At 45.0% G+C, this 15,979-nt stretch overlaps 1 protein-coding gene across 1 annotated transcript in view; it reads left to right on the top strand.

Annotated features, from left to right (window-relative positions):
• The first annotated feature begins 1,773 nt into the window (after positions 1–1,773).
• The window catches only part of plekhh1 (pleckstrin homology domain containing, family H (with MyTH4 domain) member 1), a 33,052-nt gene continuing 18,846 nt past the window's right edge, over positions 1,774–15,979 (top strand). The window contains exons 1-3 of the mRNA XM_041953731.1: positions 1,774–1,911; positions 6,477–6,659; positions 15,546–15,608. Coding sequence (XP_041809665.1) covers positions 6,516–6,659; positions 15,546–15,608 — 207 coding nt within the window. The 5' untranslated portion in view covers positions 1,774–1,911; positions 6,477–6,515. The remainder of the gene's footprint in view (positions 1,912–6,476; positions 6,660–15,545; positions 15,609–15,979) is intronic.

Here is a 15,979-nt window from a genome sequence, read left to right as displayed (position 1 = left end):
AAATGCTCAGACGGACATAATAAAATGTTCCAGATGGAGATGTGCACAGACTACAGAAAGGAAACTGATCTTCCCACCAGGGCCACAAGTCTGCCTTTTTGATTAGGCCCCATTTGTTTCAAAATTACGCCGCTGATTAAAGCAGCTTGACTGTGAACTATTTATGACATTTGAGGGAATCCTTGTGAGGTTTAGAGGACGAAGACCTGAGCGCACTTGTATTTTGTTGGTGTGGTCTCAAACCTTCCCAAATTATCCCCTCGGCATTCTTTTACTGCCCAGATAATGATTCATTACAGTTGCAAAGCTCCACACAGTGGTTTAACAACTTTTGATTCCAGTAAAGCCCAGCCTGCAAGCCCTGCCAATAAACAAACAGACTGTAATTAGGCTACTTAAAACCTAAAAGTTGGACTTCTCAATGCTCCCTCATGGTGGTCTTTAAATTCTTGATTTTTAATCAGAGGTAATAAACAAACTGCTTCAAATTACTTGAACACCCCCTCCACTTAAAAATGTGTTGTACTTATTGTTACATGGATTTTTGACATCCACTCTGCAGAATGATGAATGTGCAAAGTTTGATATTTCAAGGCTGTTTTTAACTTCCTGACAGGGGACGGATCTCTGGCATGTTGTCTTTGACGTGCACACGAGATGATTTTGTGACATCACCGCCAGATTGGAAGCCGATCGTGGTCCAATATGCAACTTACACAAGTGTGATGTGGAAAACTGAGACTGAGAATGGACTTTCTGTGAACGTGGAGAAATCTTTGATTTGGCCCGGACATTTATTTCCACCTCACAATCTCTTGACTTTTCATGTAGCGCCACCATCAGGTCAAATGTTCAGTGTGTGTACAATACTTTGTTTTGCAGCCAAAGACTTAAAATCAATGACATATTCCCAGTTGTAACAAATAACATGTTGTAATGCTAACATGAACGTAGTGATGACTGTAGCATACATTAGCTTAACATCGGCATGTTAGCACAGTCATGGTGAGCTTGTTAGCATGCTGCCACTGGTGTTTCCCTGACTTTTCATCTACTGTAACACCATCATCAGGTCAAATTTCACTTTGTCTAATTAATATTAGTTTAGCTAACGAACACTTTCTAAAGACACTCCCGTCAGCTTCAGGTGTGGCACTTTGTGTTTAGTGCTGCTAATTAGCTAATTCTAACATGCTAGCACACCAAACTAAGCTAGTGAACAGACAGTGGTAAACATTACAGCTTCTTCACATTCGCATGTTAGCATTGTCAAACTGCTAGCATGCTAACTTAAGCTAACAGCTGAGCAACAATAAACGATGAAACTCGTTTAAAAGAGAGCTAACGTTAGCGGATTTGGCCAGCATTACTGCTAAAACGCTGACGTTAGCGTTTGAACGTTTTTGACGAAAACCAACAAATTATTCAAATCGGAGTATTTTTTATACGTGTTAAACATCTGATGGGGATCTTCGAGGCTACTAGGGCAACAGATGTTTTCCCTCAGCTCAAAGAAACTTCACAGGACTGTGTTTACACCCTAAAAGAAAACCCGAGCCAGCCCTAATGCAATATCCTGAGCGGCTCCTGCACATAAGGGGGGGGGGGCTTGACTCCCGGAGAAATTTGATCCTGCAATGGGCCCTTTAAAGGAATATGGGATGAGTCTGCTGAATGGAGCTCGGACCGAGTCCCCGTGAAGCCTGCGCTCCACAGAAAGCCGAGGACAGCAGCGGGACGGGGCGACACGGGACATGAAGCTCCGACAAAGACAATGAATGAGGAGTGAGAGAGAGGAGAAAGTCGACGGACTGAGGGGGAAGTTATGAGCCGAACTGCGACGAATTGCCGGGGAAGGTGTCCGTGAGCGGGGAAAGCCGACTGAGGGGAGAGAGACAACAAAGTCACAAGGTAAAGCATTTGTGAGCAGATCCGCTGCGGAACCAAACCGGCTCGCCTCTTTGCTTCCACCGCATCACGCACGGTTGTTAATGCGGTTGTCAAATGATAAATTTAGCCAGCGTGCGGGAGGTTGTTCGGGACCGAAGCCGCAGCTGCAGCTGAGTTTTTCTGGGAGATGTCTGAAGTTTGCTTCAACTCTTTTCTGTTTTTTCGCTGACAGACAGTTTTACGGTTGCTACTGTTCCACTAAGCTGTGCGCGTCTGGCACACCTGTTCCTTGTGGCCTTTTTTGGGCAAATTCTTGGCCACTGCTTGCCCTCGGAGTAGCTCTAAAAACATTTATTAAAGCTATATTGAGTCTATATGCGAATCCAGACAAGAAAAAACTCTTGCTTTGCTTGAATTTAGAGGAAACTGTGCGTATTTATGTCTGCCACACATGCACACTTTTGGTTCTTCTCATCATTGTGCGCATCTGGAGAAATCATAATTGTCAGTAGGGCTCCATACATCAATTTGACCCCCTTAACAGCAGCAGCCAGAGCTGTTACTGAACACCTTCCTATGCTAAAGCATGACCAGAAGATTCATTCTGTCTCAGAATATATGGATAGGGTTGTTTCTTCCTAACAAATCCTTTCTTCATGCCTTGCAGTGCTGCAGGAGAGTCAATGATTTTAACTGTGTGTGCAGGACAGAAGAGCTGCAGAGGTAGATGTTTACACCTCAGCGCAGAAGAATGTCAGAGCCTGTATTTAAAGCTGAGACTGATGATGAGTGTGGTCAGTTTGCTGAGACCTGTCATTAACCTGAGCTGGGAGAGAGCTGCAGGTTTGCTTTCTGGCAAAAGGTAGGAGGAGAGGATGTGCAGGAAGGAAGGAAGGAAGGAAGGAAGGAAGGGAGGGAGGAATGAGGGAGGGAATAGGAGGGTGGGAAAGGTGCTGCAGGAGGAGAGGGAGGAAGCACAGGAGGATGGCAGTGTTGGAGGAGGAGGTGTGAGGCAGATAGAAAGAGGAGGAGGAGGAGGAGTACGACAAGATAGATAAGATGATGGATGTTAGGAGGATAAGCAGGAGGTATATTCATGACTTAAAAAGCAGGCTGAAGACTTGCAGTGGCCTCTGTTGTGCTTTAAATGTCTAACTTGAGTAACTGCTCGGTTAAAATTGCCTTTCGAATCTGAATTATTACAAGATAACACTGAAAACTAGGGCAAACGCTGTTATTTGTAAAGTTTTGAAACATGCACCAACTAACATAAGCCTCTGTTTTCCAAGAGCAGGGTTAAAGGTTAAGAAATGCGTGGCTGCTTCGGAGAGTTCCCGCTTTTATTTATAGGCCTGCATCCCAGCTGTAGCTGTAAAACGGGACCAAAATAGTGAGGCACTAATTTAAACAAAAGTGTGAGGCCTACTTGACCGGATGGGAGTCTACAGAGGTCCCCTTTGTGAAACACATGGGGCCACAGAGGAGAAGATAAGGCAATATTTAACACACCCATACTTGACTCCTCGTGCTCTCAGATAATTTGTCTTTGTCTCCTTTTGTACACACAGAGATCTGCCACGCTGACACGAGTCTGCAGCGACTGACCCAGATATATGCACATGCTCCTGTGCTGTTTGATGGGAGTCCTTTTTTTTTTTTTGAAGGGGGGGTTGGATGCCAAAATGCGGGGAAGCCAAGTTGGACCTCAGCAGAGACAACAACAGCGGGGATTTGAAATGTCTGGTGGGGATGATATCACTGAACCACCTAATCACTTACATCACCGCAGCTGCATGCTCAGCAGTGTGTCAGCATGTGTGTGTGTGTGTGTTTGTGTGTGCACATGTGTCTGTTTCCAATCTTTTTCTGTGTGTATCTCCATCTGCGTCTGTCTGCTCTGGTAAGCGAGCGCCGAAGAGTTACGAGTGGCCGGGGAGCGTGCGTTCGAATATGTGGTGATTGAGGAGGTTCCTGTCGATGCGAGGACTTGTGCTCCTTGCGTCCTCTGAAGAGCAGCGCACACCTTCGAGCCTCCGACTGAGAGGAGGTGCAGTCAAACAATCTGGTTTTGCAACAGCCAGACAGCAGCGCCACACTCAGGGTCCCCTCCAAACGATTTCATAACGAGCTCTGAGAGCTTCCACATTTTGAGTAGAGACTCTCCTCGCTGGATATCAGATCTCACTCAGTCTGAGTAGCAACGCAGTATAACTGTCAGTGTAGTCAGTGGAAAGCAGTCGTCGGCGGTGGCAGCCGTAGAAACGATCCTGCTGGGATCGTTGCGGCGGCGTTTCCATTCAGTCGTCTTCCTCACTGTTTGCTCTGGCCACGGCTGCGTGCGAGTTCTCGCAGCTAGATGGAAGTAGAGAAGCTCCCAGGGCCTTCGTGTCTGTCCGCAGCCAGGAGAGGACTCACCATTCTGGGCTTCGGCTCCCCCGTGCACCTCCCTGCCCGCCAGCTCTGGGTGGCCCGCGTGTTACCAAGCATGGATCTGCCATGCAGATCCTGGAAAGCTTGTTTTTGTTGTCTTGGCTTTTTTTTCCCCTCACCACCCACCTGAATGTTTCCGCTTTGGCATGCTGTACCAGCCAGAGAAGATACTGCAGGAGAGAATAGCATTTATCAGATTGTATATAAGCGTACACTCAGTGAAAAACTGTCTCCTGCGTTTCTATAAACCATCCCACAATGAAGGGTTACGCTCATGCAAAAGGAGAAAATGACTCCAGTTTAAGTCTTAGCTGTAACAAAAGCTACGCTACTCCCACACACACACAGTGAAAATGACCTCATGCTTGACAGGCGGGTGTTGTGGGGTTGATTTTATCCTGATGCACGCCGATTCAGAGAGGAGATGTGGCCTTGTCTAACCTCTGGTTGCCTTCCTGCTCGTGAGAAAGTTTAAACTGATTATTCAGTTGGGTTCCTGGCACCAGCTGGCATGAACTGTAACATCCCCCTTATGTCCAACAAGCAGGGAGTGCTAAAGGAGTTGTTCCGGGGAGAATTAGCATGGCAGTGCTGAGTATTTAACCATCAGATGGCTTCTTTGCACCCAGCTGTTAGCTCTCCTGGAGGAGGGCCTGGCCTCGTCTGTCCTGGCTTGCCCCAGCGTGGCGCTGCAGGGCTCGTTCACGCGGTCTGATTTCCCCTCTTCCCCATGCCGGCATCCCGCTTTGCTTGACCTTCGTGCCCTCCGGTCTGCCCCGGAAAGAGAGAGGGAGCCGTCGGGAGCTGGACCATGACTGTCCGGCCTGGGTACAGCGGTCGGCTGGTGAAACCTCCACACGCATGACTTCTGTAATTTGTTTGCTAGGCCTGTATTTATGAGCATGCTAATTGTAGGGAGTGCCATGGTGCAGTTATAGTTGCTGGACTTTGAACGTCTGCTGTTCTGCTGACGGTGTCTGGCTGCACTTTAAGTCTGAAAACTGCTTAACTTTTTAGCTTCCTGTGGAAAAACTCGTACCTCTGGTCAGTCTTCACTTGAACAGAATAGAAGATGATATGCAAACTCTTACTCAAACCTCACACATCTCTACATCATCCTCAGGCTCTTGTGAGTTGTAACCCCAAAGCTGATTGTTATGCCTACTTTCATCTCAAGACACTCAAACTTTTATTCAGTTTGCACAGTAGCGCCTTAACCTTTGTGAATGAGTATCTGTTAAGGGAAAAATAGCCACTGGTCAGTCCTCCTCAGGTAAAAATAACCTCAGCGCCCCAGTTTCCCACATTCAGCCCTCGGCCCATTCATTCTCACACATTCTTTCCTCCTTTCTTTGCCGAGGCAAGCTGACGGCCCCCCTCTCTCGCTGTGATGGGACTGTCATGCAGAAAGACACTATTGTGCTGCGCAGGATCCCGTTTCAGTCTTGCCTTGTAATTAAGAAGGGATTGCATGGCAAGGGAGTTGTGGGTAGGGAGGCGGGGGGGAGGCCAGGGGATTGGGTTAGTAGGTAATTTGGCTAAAAAGCAGATCGCTGACCTGCTTTGTAGCTGGCAGGCCTGGGAGCCGGCACGCATGAACCCAAGTCCCCCACTGCCACACAGCCTCCCGCTGGGGTTTTGTTCAGTGTGTGTGGGCATGTGGAGAGACTGTGGACGAAGAGGACAGAAAGGTTTCCGGCTGCGGCGGTCTCTCTAAGCTGTGTGTTACGTGTATGCATGCATGTGTCTCCGTGGTTAAATGTCACAGAGCGACGCAGAAAGTGAGAGGAAGCTTTCATTGAACTCGTGTCACTGTGGACTCATCATTAGTGTTTGCTTTACTCACATTTCCTCAGTGAGTCATGGGAAGTGCGGTCAGCAAAGGGCATTTATGGAGGTTAAGTCACTTTTTTCTCCTCTTGTGCTGTAAATGAAAACAGAAGCTGGGCTGCTTGAGGAAATACCATCACAGGGTTATTTGCTGATATTTGCTGCCTTATTATTGTGAGCAGATTCAGGTTATATGACTGATCACTAAGGACAGAGTTATTATTTCCAGCACTTAGTCGAGTGCACTCTTGACAGCAAACTCGAATCGGGCAAACCACACATGCAAGCATAAAAAGCTGAGTAGACCTGTGCTTTCGGCTTTTCAGTGCAGTCCGAGTCCAGAGGCAGAGCTCCGAATCCTCGCCATGGCCGACGTGCTGGAGAGCGGCGGGTCAGGAGCCGTCAGGGTGGCCAGCGTGGATTGGCAGAAACGCTGCATCGCTCTGGAGATGCAGCTGCTGAGGTTCCGGCTGCAGGCGGGGAAAATCCGAGAGCTGCTGGCAGAGAAGGTAAGAGGGAAAAGATTTTTTTTTTTTCTGATTTCAGCCCTCTGCAGCCAGATGTAGCAACTCTTCACAAGTTCAGACTTACCCTGGCTATCACGCGAGAGCGGAGATTCACACTTTAATTAATTACAACAGGTCACACCACACAAACTAGTTCTCCTGCAGAGGCTAGGTGCTAATATATATTTACACCCACAAACTGCCAGGAGTTGCTGTTGTGTTGCAAACTAAATGAGCTTAACTGACAAAGCTAGTGTTAGCCTGCCAGCATGAGAAAAGGCAGCAAGGAATATGGACAATAGTGTTTAGTCATAGCGTAAATTGTATTTCACATACCTGCAATTACAATTAGCCACATAATGTTAGTTAGATTAGCATAATCAGATATTTGCCTTCATCCTGCCAACTCTAAAACGGACATATTTCTCCATGTATGCATATATGAATAAAACCAACATTTATAAAGGATTAGCAGTTAAGTTTGATATATTGTTTGCCCTATGACTGTTATTTTTGGATGTTATGTCACAGCTCATGATGATCGCTTTTTTAAAAAAATCACTTTTCGGGTTAATTTAATTCCTTTATTAGAAAGCGACAGTGGAGTGATGACAGGAAATGAGGGAGAGAGATGCCGCAGAGGTCCCCAGCTGCTACGCCATGACGGCGCCCCATAGCTGATTATCAGCTTGAAACGTAGCAGTGGGTTTATGAATAGCTGGAGCAACCCACTCCTGATGAGAGCAGTTTATAACTTTACTCAGAAACGTCAAAATCTAAGTGCAAGTTGTCGTTTTCCTTTGAAACTAGCTCCAGCTGCTGCAGGAGGCGTCCCCGAGACAGATGGGAAATGTAGTCTGCCCAGGGTGCGTTGAGTCAGGTTGGCTTAGCTCGCCTCGCATGTAAAGCTGTCAACCAAATACTCCCAAAAAGGCAGGAAGTAAGCGAAAGTGGCAGTTTTATGAAAAAAAGAGGTTCAGAAACGTCAGACGGATGAGAGTTAACTGGGTAAGATTTCGCCTGCTTTGTTCGGCTTAAACTGCAGCATGTGTCACATGTTTGAACTGATGATGTGGCCTGACTCTGATTTGGCATAAATAACGTAAAATGAACTGAATCTGTGGCTGTTTAAGCTTGTCGTGCCACTTTCATCTTCAGCGAAAGCCACGCCACAAGATATTCTGGCCAAACACTGTGCAGATTTCACTGCTTCGTCATCTTCGTCTTCTTCTTCTTCTTCTTCTCCGGGCAGTGTTTTTAAGTGTTTGGTGCATGAGGAGACAATTAAGGCATGTGACTCAGTTAGAAATGCAGGTGTGGATGATTGTATGTTTATGTGTGTGCGTAAAGACAGATGAGATTACCGAGCTTATTTGGTAAACATTTGGTCCACTCATTGTGTGTCATCAGAGGTTGGCTACAGGCGCAGCCGAGATGAATGTCTAACATTTAACTCATCACTTCTGGTGCTTCCCCTCAAGTTTTGGAAATAACCAGCAGCCGCCGGCCAAATGCTTGTAAAGTTGTGGCTGTCGTAAAGCCTGACTACCAGACACTTTGGAAAGTAATCAACTGTCATCAGGAGCTTCAGCTCAGCTCAGATTCATCAATGAAAAAGTGGAAGTGTTTGGATTAAGGGAGCGGGAGTAGCAGAAAGACTCTTTTCCCGTCTCGACTCTCGTGCAGTTTTCAGTTGCTTTCTTTCGTAGCTTTACAAGTGGCTCAAACAGCCCGGAGCTGCTTTCGCTTTGGAGCGTCGCAGCTCTGCATCGGCTCTGATGCTGGAGAGCCAGAGTGGTTCATGCAGTCAGGCCGCAGGATGTTTACAGTCCAAACATGACCCGCTGTCTGATAAGAGCAGGACGACTCCCTGCTGTGTCCTCTGTCAGGTTCTGTCAGACCTCCAGCACACACACACACACACACACACACACTTTCTCACATTCAGCGCAGAGAGAAAGTCATTAATAAAGCGTTCTTCCACTACAGTAATCTTGGAGGAGGACTACAGCAGCCAGAGGAGTTAGCAACAGAAATGTTCATGATTTATTGAAGGATATGTTTGGTGATATAGTTTATTTTCTTATCGCCAAAAAATCCAAAAAAGAACAAAAATGACAATGCATTGATCCAACAAAGTTTTGTCTGTATGGGCGGATGTAGCATATTCCTTTGTGCTTTAGTCCTCCATTGTTGACCAGAAACTGTTAAAACAGATCAACAGGTCCCACTGTTGCACAGGCTGTCCACCGTGTTGCACCGCCATGTTTTTTGCGAGTTCTTCTACATGCTTTGAACAGGGGAGGGTGAGGCGAGGGGTATTCAGTTGGATGCAATCTGCAACCTCACTGCTAGATGCCGCTAAATCCTAGAAACTGGTTCTTTAAGCTTAAAAATTCACAAGTGGGGAATTTATTGATGCATGTTGTGTTGTAGAACAAAACGTGTTCGGCTTGTATTAACCACAGACCTTATTTCAGGCATCTTAACAAACACCTTAACAAAAAGCCCATTGAGTCCAAAACAAGGGAACCAGAAGTGCAGCAATACTAAATCATTTCTGAGTTTCAGGACTTCCTGCAGCTCTCTATTGGCTCGTTATTGATTGATTAGTTGGAAATTAGTTAGAGGGAGTCAAACTGCATGAATGAAGTGAAATGAGTGTGATCTCATTTCAGCCGCTCCGGTGCTAACTCACCAAATGTGTATTAATCTGCGGCTGAAAATAGTCCCACACACAAATTCACTGTTTTCTCCTTTTTACTGGAAAACTGCAGTGCCCACCTTACTCAGCCTTTTGTTTTTTTTTTTTAATGAAATTATATATTTGTGACCAGTTATTACAGATTTGTGTCTTCAGTAGGACAAAGAGGGCTTGTGGCCGAGAGCCCCAGACAGAGTATGGGAGTCAGCGTGCACTGAGAGGTGGACTGATTGTTCACACATTTCTGGTTTTGCTTGACTTTCATCTGGGATGTTTTGACAATAAGAAAAATATAGAGCCGTTTCTCTTAACCGCTAATAAAGACGTTAGTTGCAGTTTGCCTCGACTTTTTAAAAAGTGTTACCCGCATTCACACACACACACACACACACGCTTGTACAAATGTACTTAGTGCACTCCCCATTTATAAATGTTTATTTCAGTCATGATGCCAAGACTAGAAGGCAGTTCAAGCTTTCTGAAAACGGACTAATTACTGTTCTATGCTTTTGGTCTCTTAGTTAGTTAAGTTAATAATACACAGTTTTATTGTTAAATGTTCTTTTTGGCCTTGTTGCTAAGAAAATTAGCTCCAAATCTTAAAAAAAAACAGGCTAATTAATCTTTTGCTTTTTCTTTCACCCCTTCTCTCATAAACACACATGCATACACACAAACACACACGCAGCACTGGGTCTGAGCGGAGGCCCGTGCTGCTGAGTGTGTTTTTTTGAGTGTTTTTTCGGGGGAGGGTGCTGAGTGACTACCATTCCGTCATGTTATTGCTGTTTGGAAAGTCTGCTTCACGCTCTTCATCCTCTCTCTTGCCAAGTTAGGAGTGTTTTACGCATTGACCCACTTTGGTATGGAAAAACATGAAAAAAAAAAAGTTGACGTGGTTGCCTGTGACATGGCATTTATCCCCAGAGGTTGACTGTGAGTGAGGAAGAAGAGAGAGAAGGAGATGCCCCATTTGCCTTGTGAGGAGTGTAACAGGATGAGTAGTGCTCCATTTAAGAGTTTTTACTGTGAATTAGGAAAGTGCAATGGGCAGCTGTCAGCTGGTGGCCTGTAAACAGAAACTTCTCCTTTCAGAAAGAGCTGGAAGAAACTGGAAAGTGACGACGGGAGAATATAGTACATGTACATGTAGAAGTGACACAACTTTCTAATTAAAAAAGAAAAGTTGCCAGTCAGTCCACTCCAGACTTAAAAAAGCTGAAGGCTTTTACATTTGTTGACATCACAAATTTGCACTTTAGTTTTCTGGAAAAGACTTTAGTGGTTTATTGGACCAAAACCTGCAAGGCTTAGATCCTGCTGAGTCTTTATCGGACAACTGGCTGACATAACAAAGGGCAATGTGCAGGCACAGGATTGATCAAACAAACACAGCCTGTTTTCACTGAGCAGGGCAGCTTGGTCAGTGACCCTCTGCTTCAGACTATGACACCGCAGGTACCCCTCTAGCATCAGTTCTGGAGACGCCCCTATAATCTAATGTTTTAATGTCAGGTGACGTAGCATGAACAGCGACAAAAGTCCACACGTGGAGGTGGAGGTTGGGGTGGTTAGATGGGTCAAACACAGGACCTTCATTCAGGAGATCTGGCTCTTCTCTCACCGCCACACAGCTGACCAATCACGGCATGAAGAGGGTGTGAATGTCAAATTGCAGGTTTCAGAGAGTTACAGACACAGCCTAACTCTAACCCTTTTCCACAGCTGTTTGTCATTCTAGTCAGCTCTGTGAGGCACAGCAGTGCTCTGAGCTACATGCTAATGCTAGCAGCTCTGTGAGGCACGGCAGTGCTCTGAGCTACATGCTAATGCTAGCAGCTCTGTGAGGCACAGCAGTGCTCTGAGCTACATGCTAATGCTCATATTGACAGTGCAAACATGCTCGTATGAAGCAGGTATCATGCTCACTTTGTTCACCATCTTGGTTTAGCATGTTAGCTTTATGTTTCATGCTAATGAGCTTACATTAGTGTATGAGCACAAAGAACACCTGAGGTTGATGGAAATGTCATATGTTTTGCAGGCATTTAAATTTAACTTTCCACTAACATGAAGCATTGAACAAAATGAAAGTTATCACCAAATTTATTCAATAATTCAATAATCCAACAGTGGAAACAATGGGGGGAAAATCCTCCACCCCTCCCTAAAGGTTGGAGCTGTAACTGCTGCCTTTACAGGCACGATACTGGACACTTTGTACACATCAAAACAGCCACAATCCAATAAATGAAATGATGAATCAAGCCTTGTCAGGGAATGACCTGTAAGAGAAGAGGTTTACAACAATAAAAAGGCTGATGGTAAACACAGGAAACACTGTATATCCAGAAGGTCCGGTTATATAGAATATAGAAATACCTCATTCAGGGGGAATTTTTAAATTGGGTGGTATTCCCACTTCAAGGTTTCCTTTCATTGCTCGGATAATCTAATACTGGACAAATTAGATTAATCTCTTCCATAAGCCTCACATGGCTGGAGGAGCGAAACACTCCGACTTGCCTCAGACCAGTGATATCAGTCGGCGAGGACGGCTGCATGAAGGTCACCAGGTTCACGTTGGTGTGTGTAAACATTTTTTTTCCTGAGAGGATTTGTTTGGATCAGCTCTTTCTAATAGCTGTCCCGTTTCTCATGTTGAAGCTGATGAGCTTTTTCGTAGCCTGTGTTTAACCCCGTGAGGGTTTGGTCAAGAGCTGGCTCTCTTGTGAGGTTTCGTGCTGTGTGATTCCTTTACTTTGCCATTTCTTGACCAAAGCCTTATTTCTCTTTCCCTTACCTGTCCACTCTCCCTCCCTTCTTTTGTACAAGGGTTTAACATTTATCGATTGAGCTGGAGTCATTATTAACCATCAGCTGTGCCCAAGGGTTAATGATTAATGTTGAGAGGCAGGCCGAGCAGGCAGTGAGCTGATATTTCACGGTGTGCAAGTAGGAGTAGACAAAGACCAGTTTTACCATCAGGTTTTCAGATCCTGGTCACATCAGCTGTGTAAAATAGAGATGAAAGGTCTGGAAAAGATTTAAATAAGCAGAACAATCAGATCAGATATCAAATCTCTGTCAGTTTCTGGCAGTAACAGTAAACAGACTTCTCGCTGTGACAGATCTGTCAGCTGCCTGGGAAGCAGATGATCGGTTGTCTGTAGCCTGCTCTCATCTTATCTCCACCTCCCTGGATATTATCTGTTCCTCTGGAATCCATACTGAAGCAGAGGGGGCTGACGCTCTGCTTCCCTGCAAGACAAACAAAATGAAACAAATGAAGATTTACCGACAATCTGTCATCCTCATTTGTAGTTTTGGCCAAGAGGCACGTGGTAAAGGATAAAGCTGGTGATATGTTTTTGTAAATGTCCATAAATCCCATGAAAAGACCAAAACCATCAATGCATTAATCTCTCTCGCTGCTTTTAAGGATGTTTGTGACTCTCAACCACGAGCCCAATCATTCCTACTGAAGATTTAAATATTTGAAAATGGCTAAATCATTTCCTAAAGCAAATGGAGTTTTAAGCAAAAGTTACTCAACAAGATTAAATTTACTGGGGACTATTTTCTGCTGCGGATTTGGTGATTTATTGGGTATTTACAGCCGGAGGACATCTATGTGGAATTAAATGCAGATAAACTACAGTGCCCTTGTTCATGGTAATGAAGGAAGCTGTTTATAAGTGAAACATAGTGCTGTGTGCTGTAGGTCTGTGACAGAAATAATTTATATCAGGCTTTGACTGTACAGGCAGTTGTGGTTTGCTGACAGTAAAGAAAATAATGAATATTGTGAGACCTATTCTTTCAGTCTGGTGATATATGCAACTCAAACCAATACAAAGCTTTACGCAACATGACTCCCACCCCATCCGTTTTCAGCCTTCTCAGCAGCAGAGGTTAGTGTGTTGCGCTGCGGCCTGACAGATGCTGGATTGCAGACATAGTTGTCTCACGCCTGCTCAGCGACTCAGGCCTCAACAGTTGGACCCTGCAGTAACTAAACAGACAGAGATGGACTGAGAGATAAACTGACAGCGCTACCTTACACAGTCTGCATCCTTATCTGATAGCCTTGAGGTTAGAAGTCAGCTCGTTATCAACAGGTCACCCATTTGAGAAGGAACTGAAGGCACAGATGATGATTTCCAACCAGGGCTAATTGTAAACAAGAGAACATTTCTTTAAAAAAAAAAAAAGAAGAAGAAATGGCGTTTTGGTGAGAAAATATAAAGTGTATCGATCAGCTGTAACCTGATCACAAGGTGTTGAGATTGAGAGTAATTAAAAACAGGACAACAGCAAGTCTAAACAGGTAATTAGCTAAAAGCAATTGATAAATCATTGAAACTAAAAGTAATGAATATACAAATCAAAGAGTTTTTTATCAGGATTTCAGGGGAAAGAGTCAGCTAAAAGTAATGGATAAAGTGTTTGAAAAGAGAGCTAAAAGTAGGCTGTGGGATACGGTGAAGTAGCTAGTAGTTAAAATTAAAGAATATATAGTCCAAGTAGTTCCCTAAAAGTCATGGTACTGGATTATCTGGTGAAATAGCTAAAAGTGATGGATAAATGCTTGAACCGTCTAGCTTTTGCCGATACTTGTACAAATGCAAACTTGACCAAACCGACCATGGACAGTCTAATTGTATAAAAAAACTAATTACTGTATGAAAATACATAGTAAATCTACTTCATGAAGTCATTTGAAACATGACAGTTAATGTTGATGAAGGTGTTCTTGAGTTAATCTGAGAGGGCTGCGCTGGCACAAAAAGCTGTTGGGAACAACTGATATTTAAGTAAAGCTGTCCTCTTTCTACTCAGCTGCTGCCCTCAAGGAAGCTACTTAAACCTCAGTGGTGATGCTTAAGTTGTTCTCTGCGTGAACTTTGTGAGAAGCTTCCCAGTCCTGGTACCACCAGGTTTCTGTGCCAGCTTCACTTCAACCCCACGACTCAAGGTCGAACCACCTCCGCCTCCCCACCTCTGACTTGCCTTCTTACCGGAAGTGGCAGCTTTTTATGCTGTCTTCTTCTGATGACCGCCTCTCACATGTGTTCTGCATTGTGACTTCTGTTGTGCTTTATAGTCACCTAAAGTGCTGTGTTGCCTCTTCTATTTTAGTTTTGTGAATGGAGGACAGAGCGCTGTTTGCTCTTCGGCTCAAGCTTGGCAAAGCCTTTGACTCACGATGAAGGCTTTTGACCTTGAGGTGAAGAGTCACCCAACCACTAACCATCAACATGCGCTCCGGCTTTAGCGAGTGTTAATCCAGCTGCGAGGAAGCATTCAAATGCCGTGAGTGGTGGATTCTGGGAATCAGGGGGCCTTCGCCGAGGCGACGAGAAGGGAGAAAGCAAGAAGCAAAGGGAAGGGAAACAAAGACGACGGGAGGAATTCAAATGCATCTCTCAAGCAGAGTGAATCCATCAGTGTGTTTGTTCTCCTTTCACCTGGGTCACTGAACTCAGAGGAAAGGCCGTCCTGTGTTGAACTTGTGCGTGTGTGAGCATTTGGGAGTATTTCGTGCATGTATTTCTGTGTGTGTGTGTGTGTGTGTGAGTGGCGGGGGTTGCAGATGTGTGCATACTTGCAGGATGGACAGCGTTTGCCTTTGAAAGTATGGGTATGCATGCTTGCACAAAAGGTGACGCAAGCTTGCGCACACACACGGTGGCATTCTTCTGTCACGCTGCTGTTTGACCAGCGGTGTCGTGTGAAGGACGTTCAGCCTCCTCTGCAGGCTCCACAGCACGTCCGGGCCCCCCTGCTCAAAGTGCCGCTCCTTGTTAAACAGGAAATTATTAGATTTTGGTTCTTGCCCTTTACTTTCCTAATCACTTTCATTGTTAAATTGATTCAGGAAGATTTTCTTGAACACACTTGCTTCCCACTACATTCATCTTTTAAATGTCTTCCCGACGGCAGCAGTGATTATGAAGGATTAAGTGCGTCTGCAAGAATCTGTAGGCGTGTGTGTTTGTGTAGGCAGACTTGTTGTTTGGTGGTCTGTCTGTCTAATAGGGCCTTTTGTGGCAGGTCATGGGATGTGTCTTGCCAGAACCTGCTGTTCTGGCCTGTAGGTATTTTCTTTCTTTAAATGTCCTGAAGTGCACCTCTTGAGGAGTGGATGACCTGTGTTGTAACCTCTGTTGTCTCTATTCCAGATGCAGGAGCTGGAGCAGAGGGTGACGGAGGCTGACCAGCGGGCTGAGAGCGCTGAGAAACAGGTAGACGGGCAGTTCTCGTCCTTTTGACCACAGCTTGTTAAACAAGGCGAACTGTAAAATTTCTGTTTGTTGCAAATGTCCTAGTTCAGCTTTGAAAGCTTGAAGAATTTGCACCAAAGCTCTCCGAACAAGCTTTTAGCTGTTGTTTTGGAAAAGTCGCAAATCCAGTGTTTCATGATATCTGTTGTGCCTCACAAAGGTTTATTACTGACTTGATTTTGGTTTTGCCCCAAAAAAAGGTGGTTTAAATAATTTAGCAACCCGTGTAAACGTCTGAAAGTGTGTTTTATACACCACTGAACTATGTTGCCACAAATTTGATAAGGTCTTAGATCTCAGCAGTATTTACTGTAATTACAGTGTTGTCATAA

This window comes from Chelmon rostratus, chromosome 15 (assembly GCF_017976325.1).
Source record: "Chelmon rostratus isolate fCheRos1 chromosome 15, fCheRos1.pri, whole genome shotgun sequence".
Classification (NCBI taxonomy): Eukaryota; Metazoa; Chordata; class Actinopteri; order Chaetodontiformes; family Chaetodontidae; genus Chelmon; species Chelmon rostratus.
Note: the sequence above shows the minus strand (reverse complement) of the source record. Positions and strands in the feature narration are given on the sequence as shown.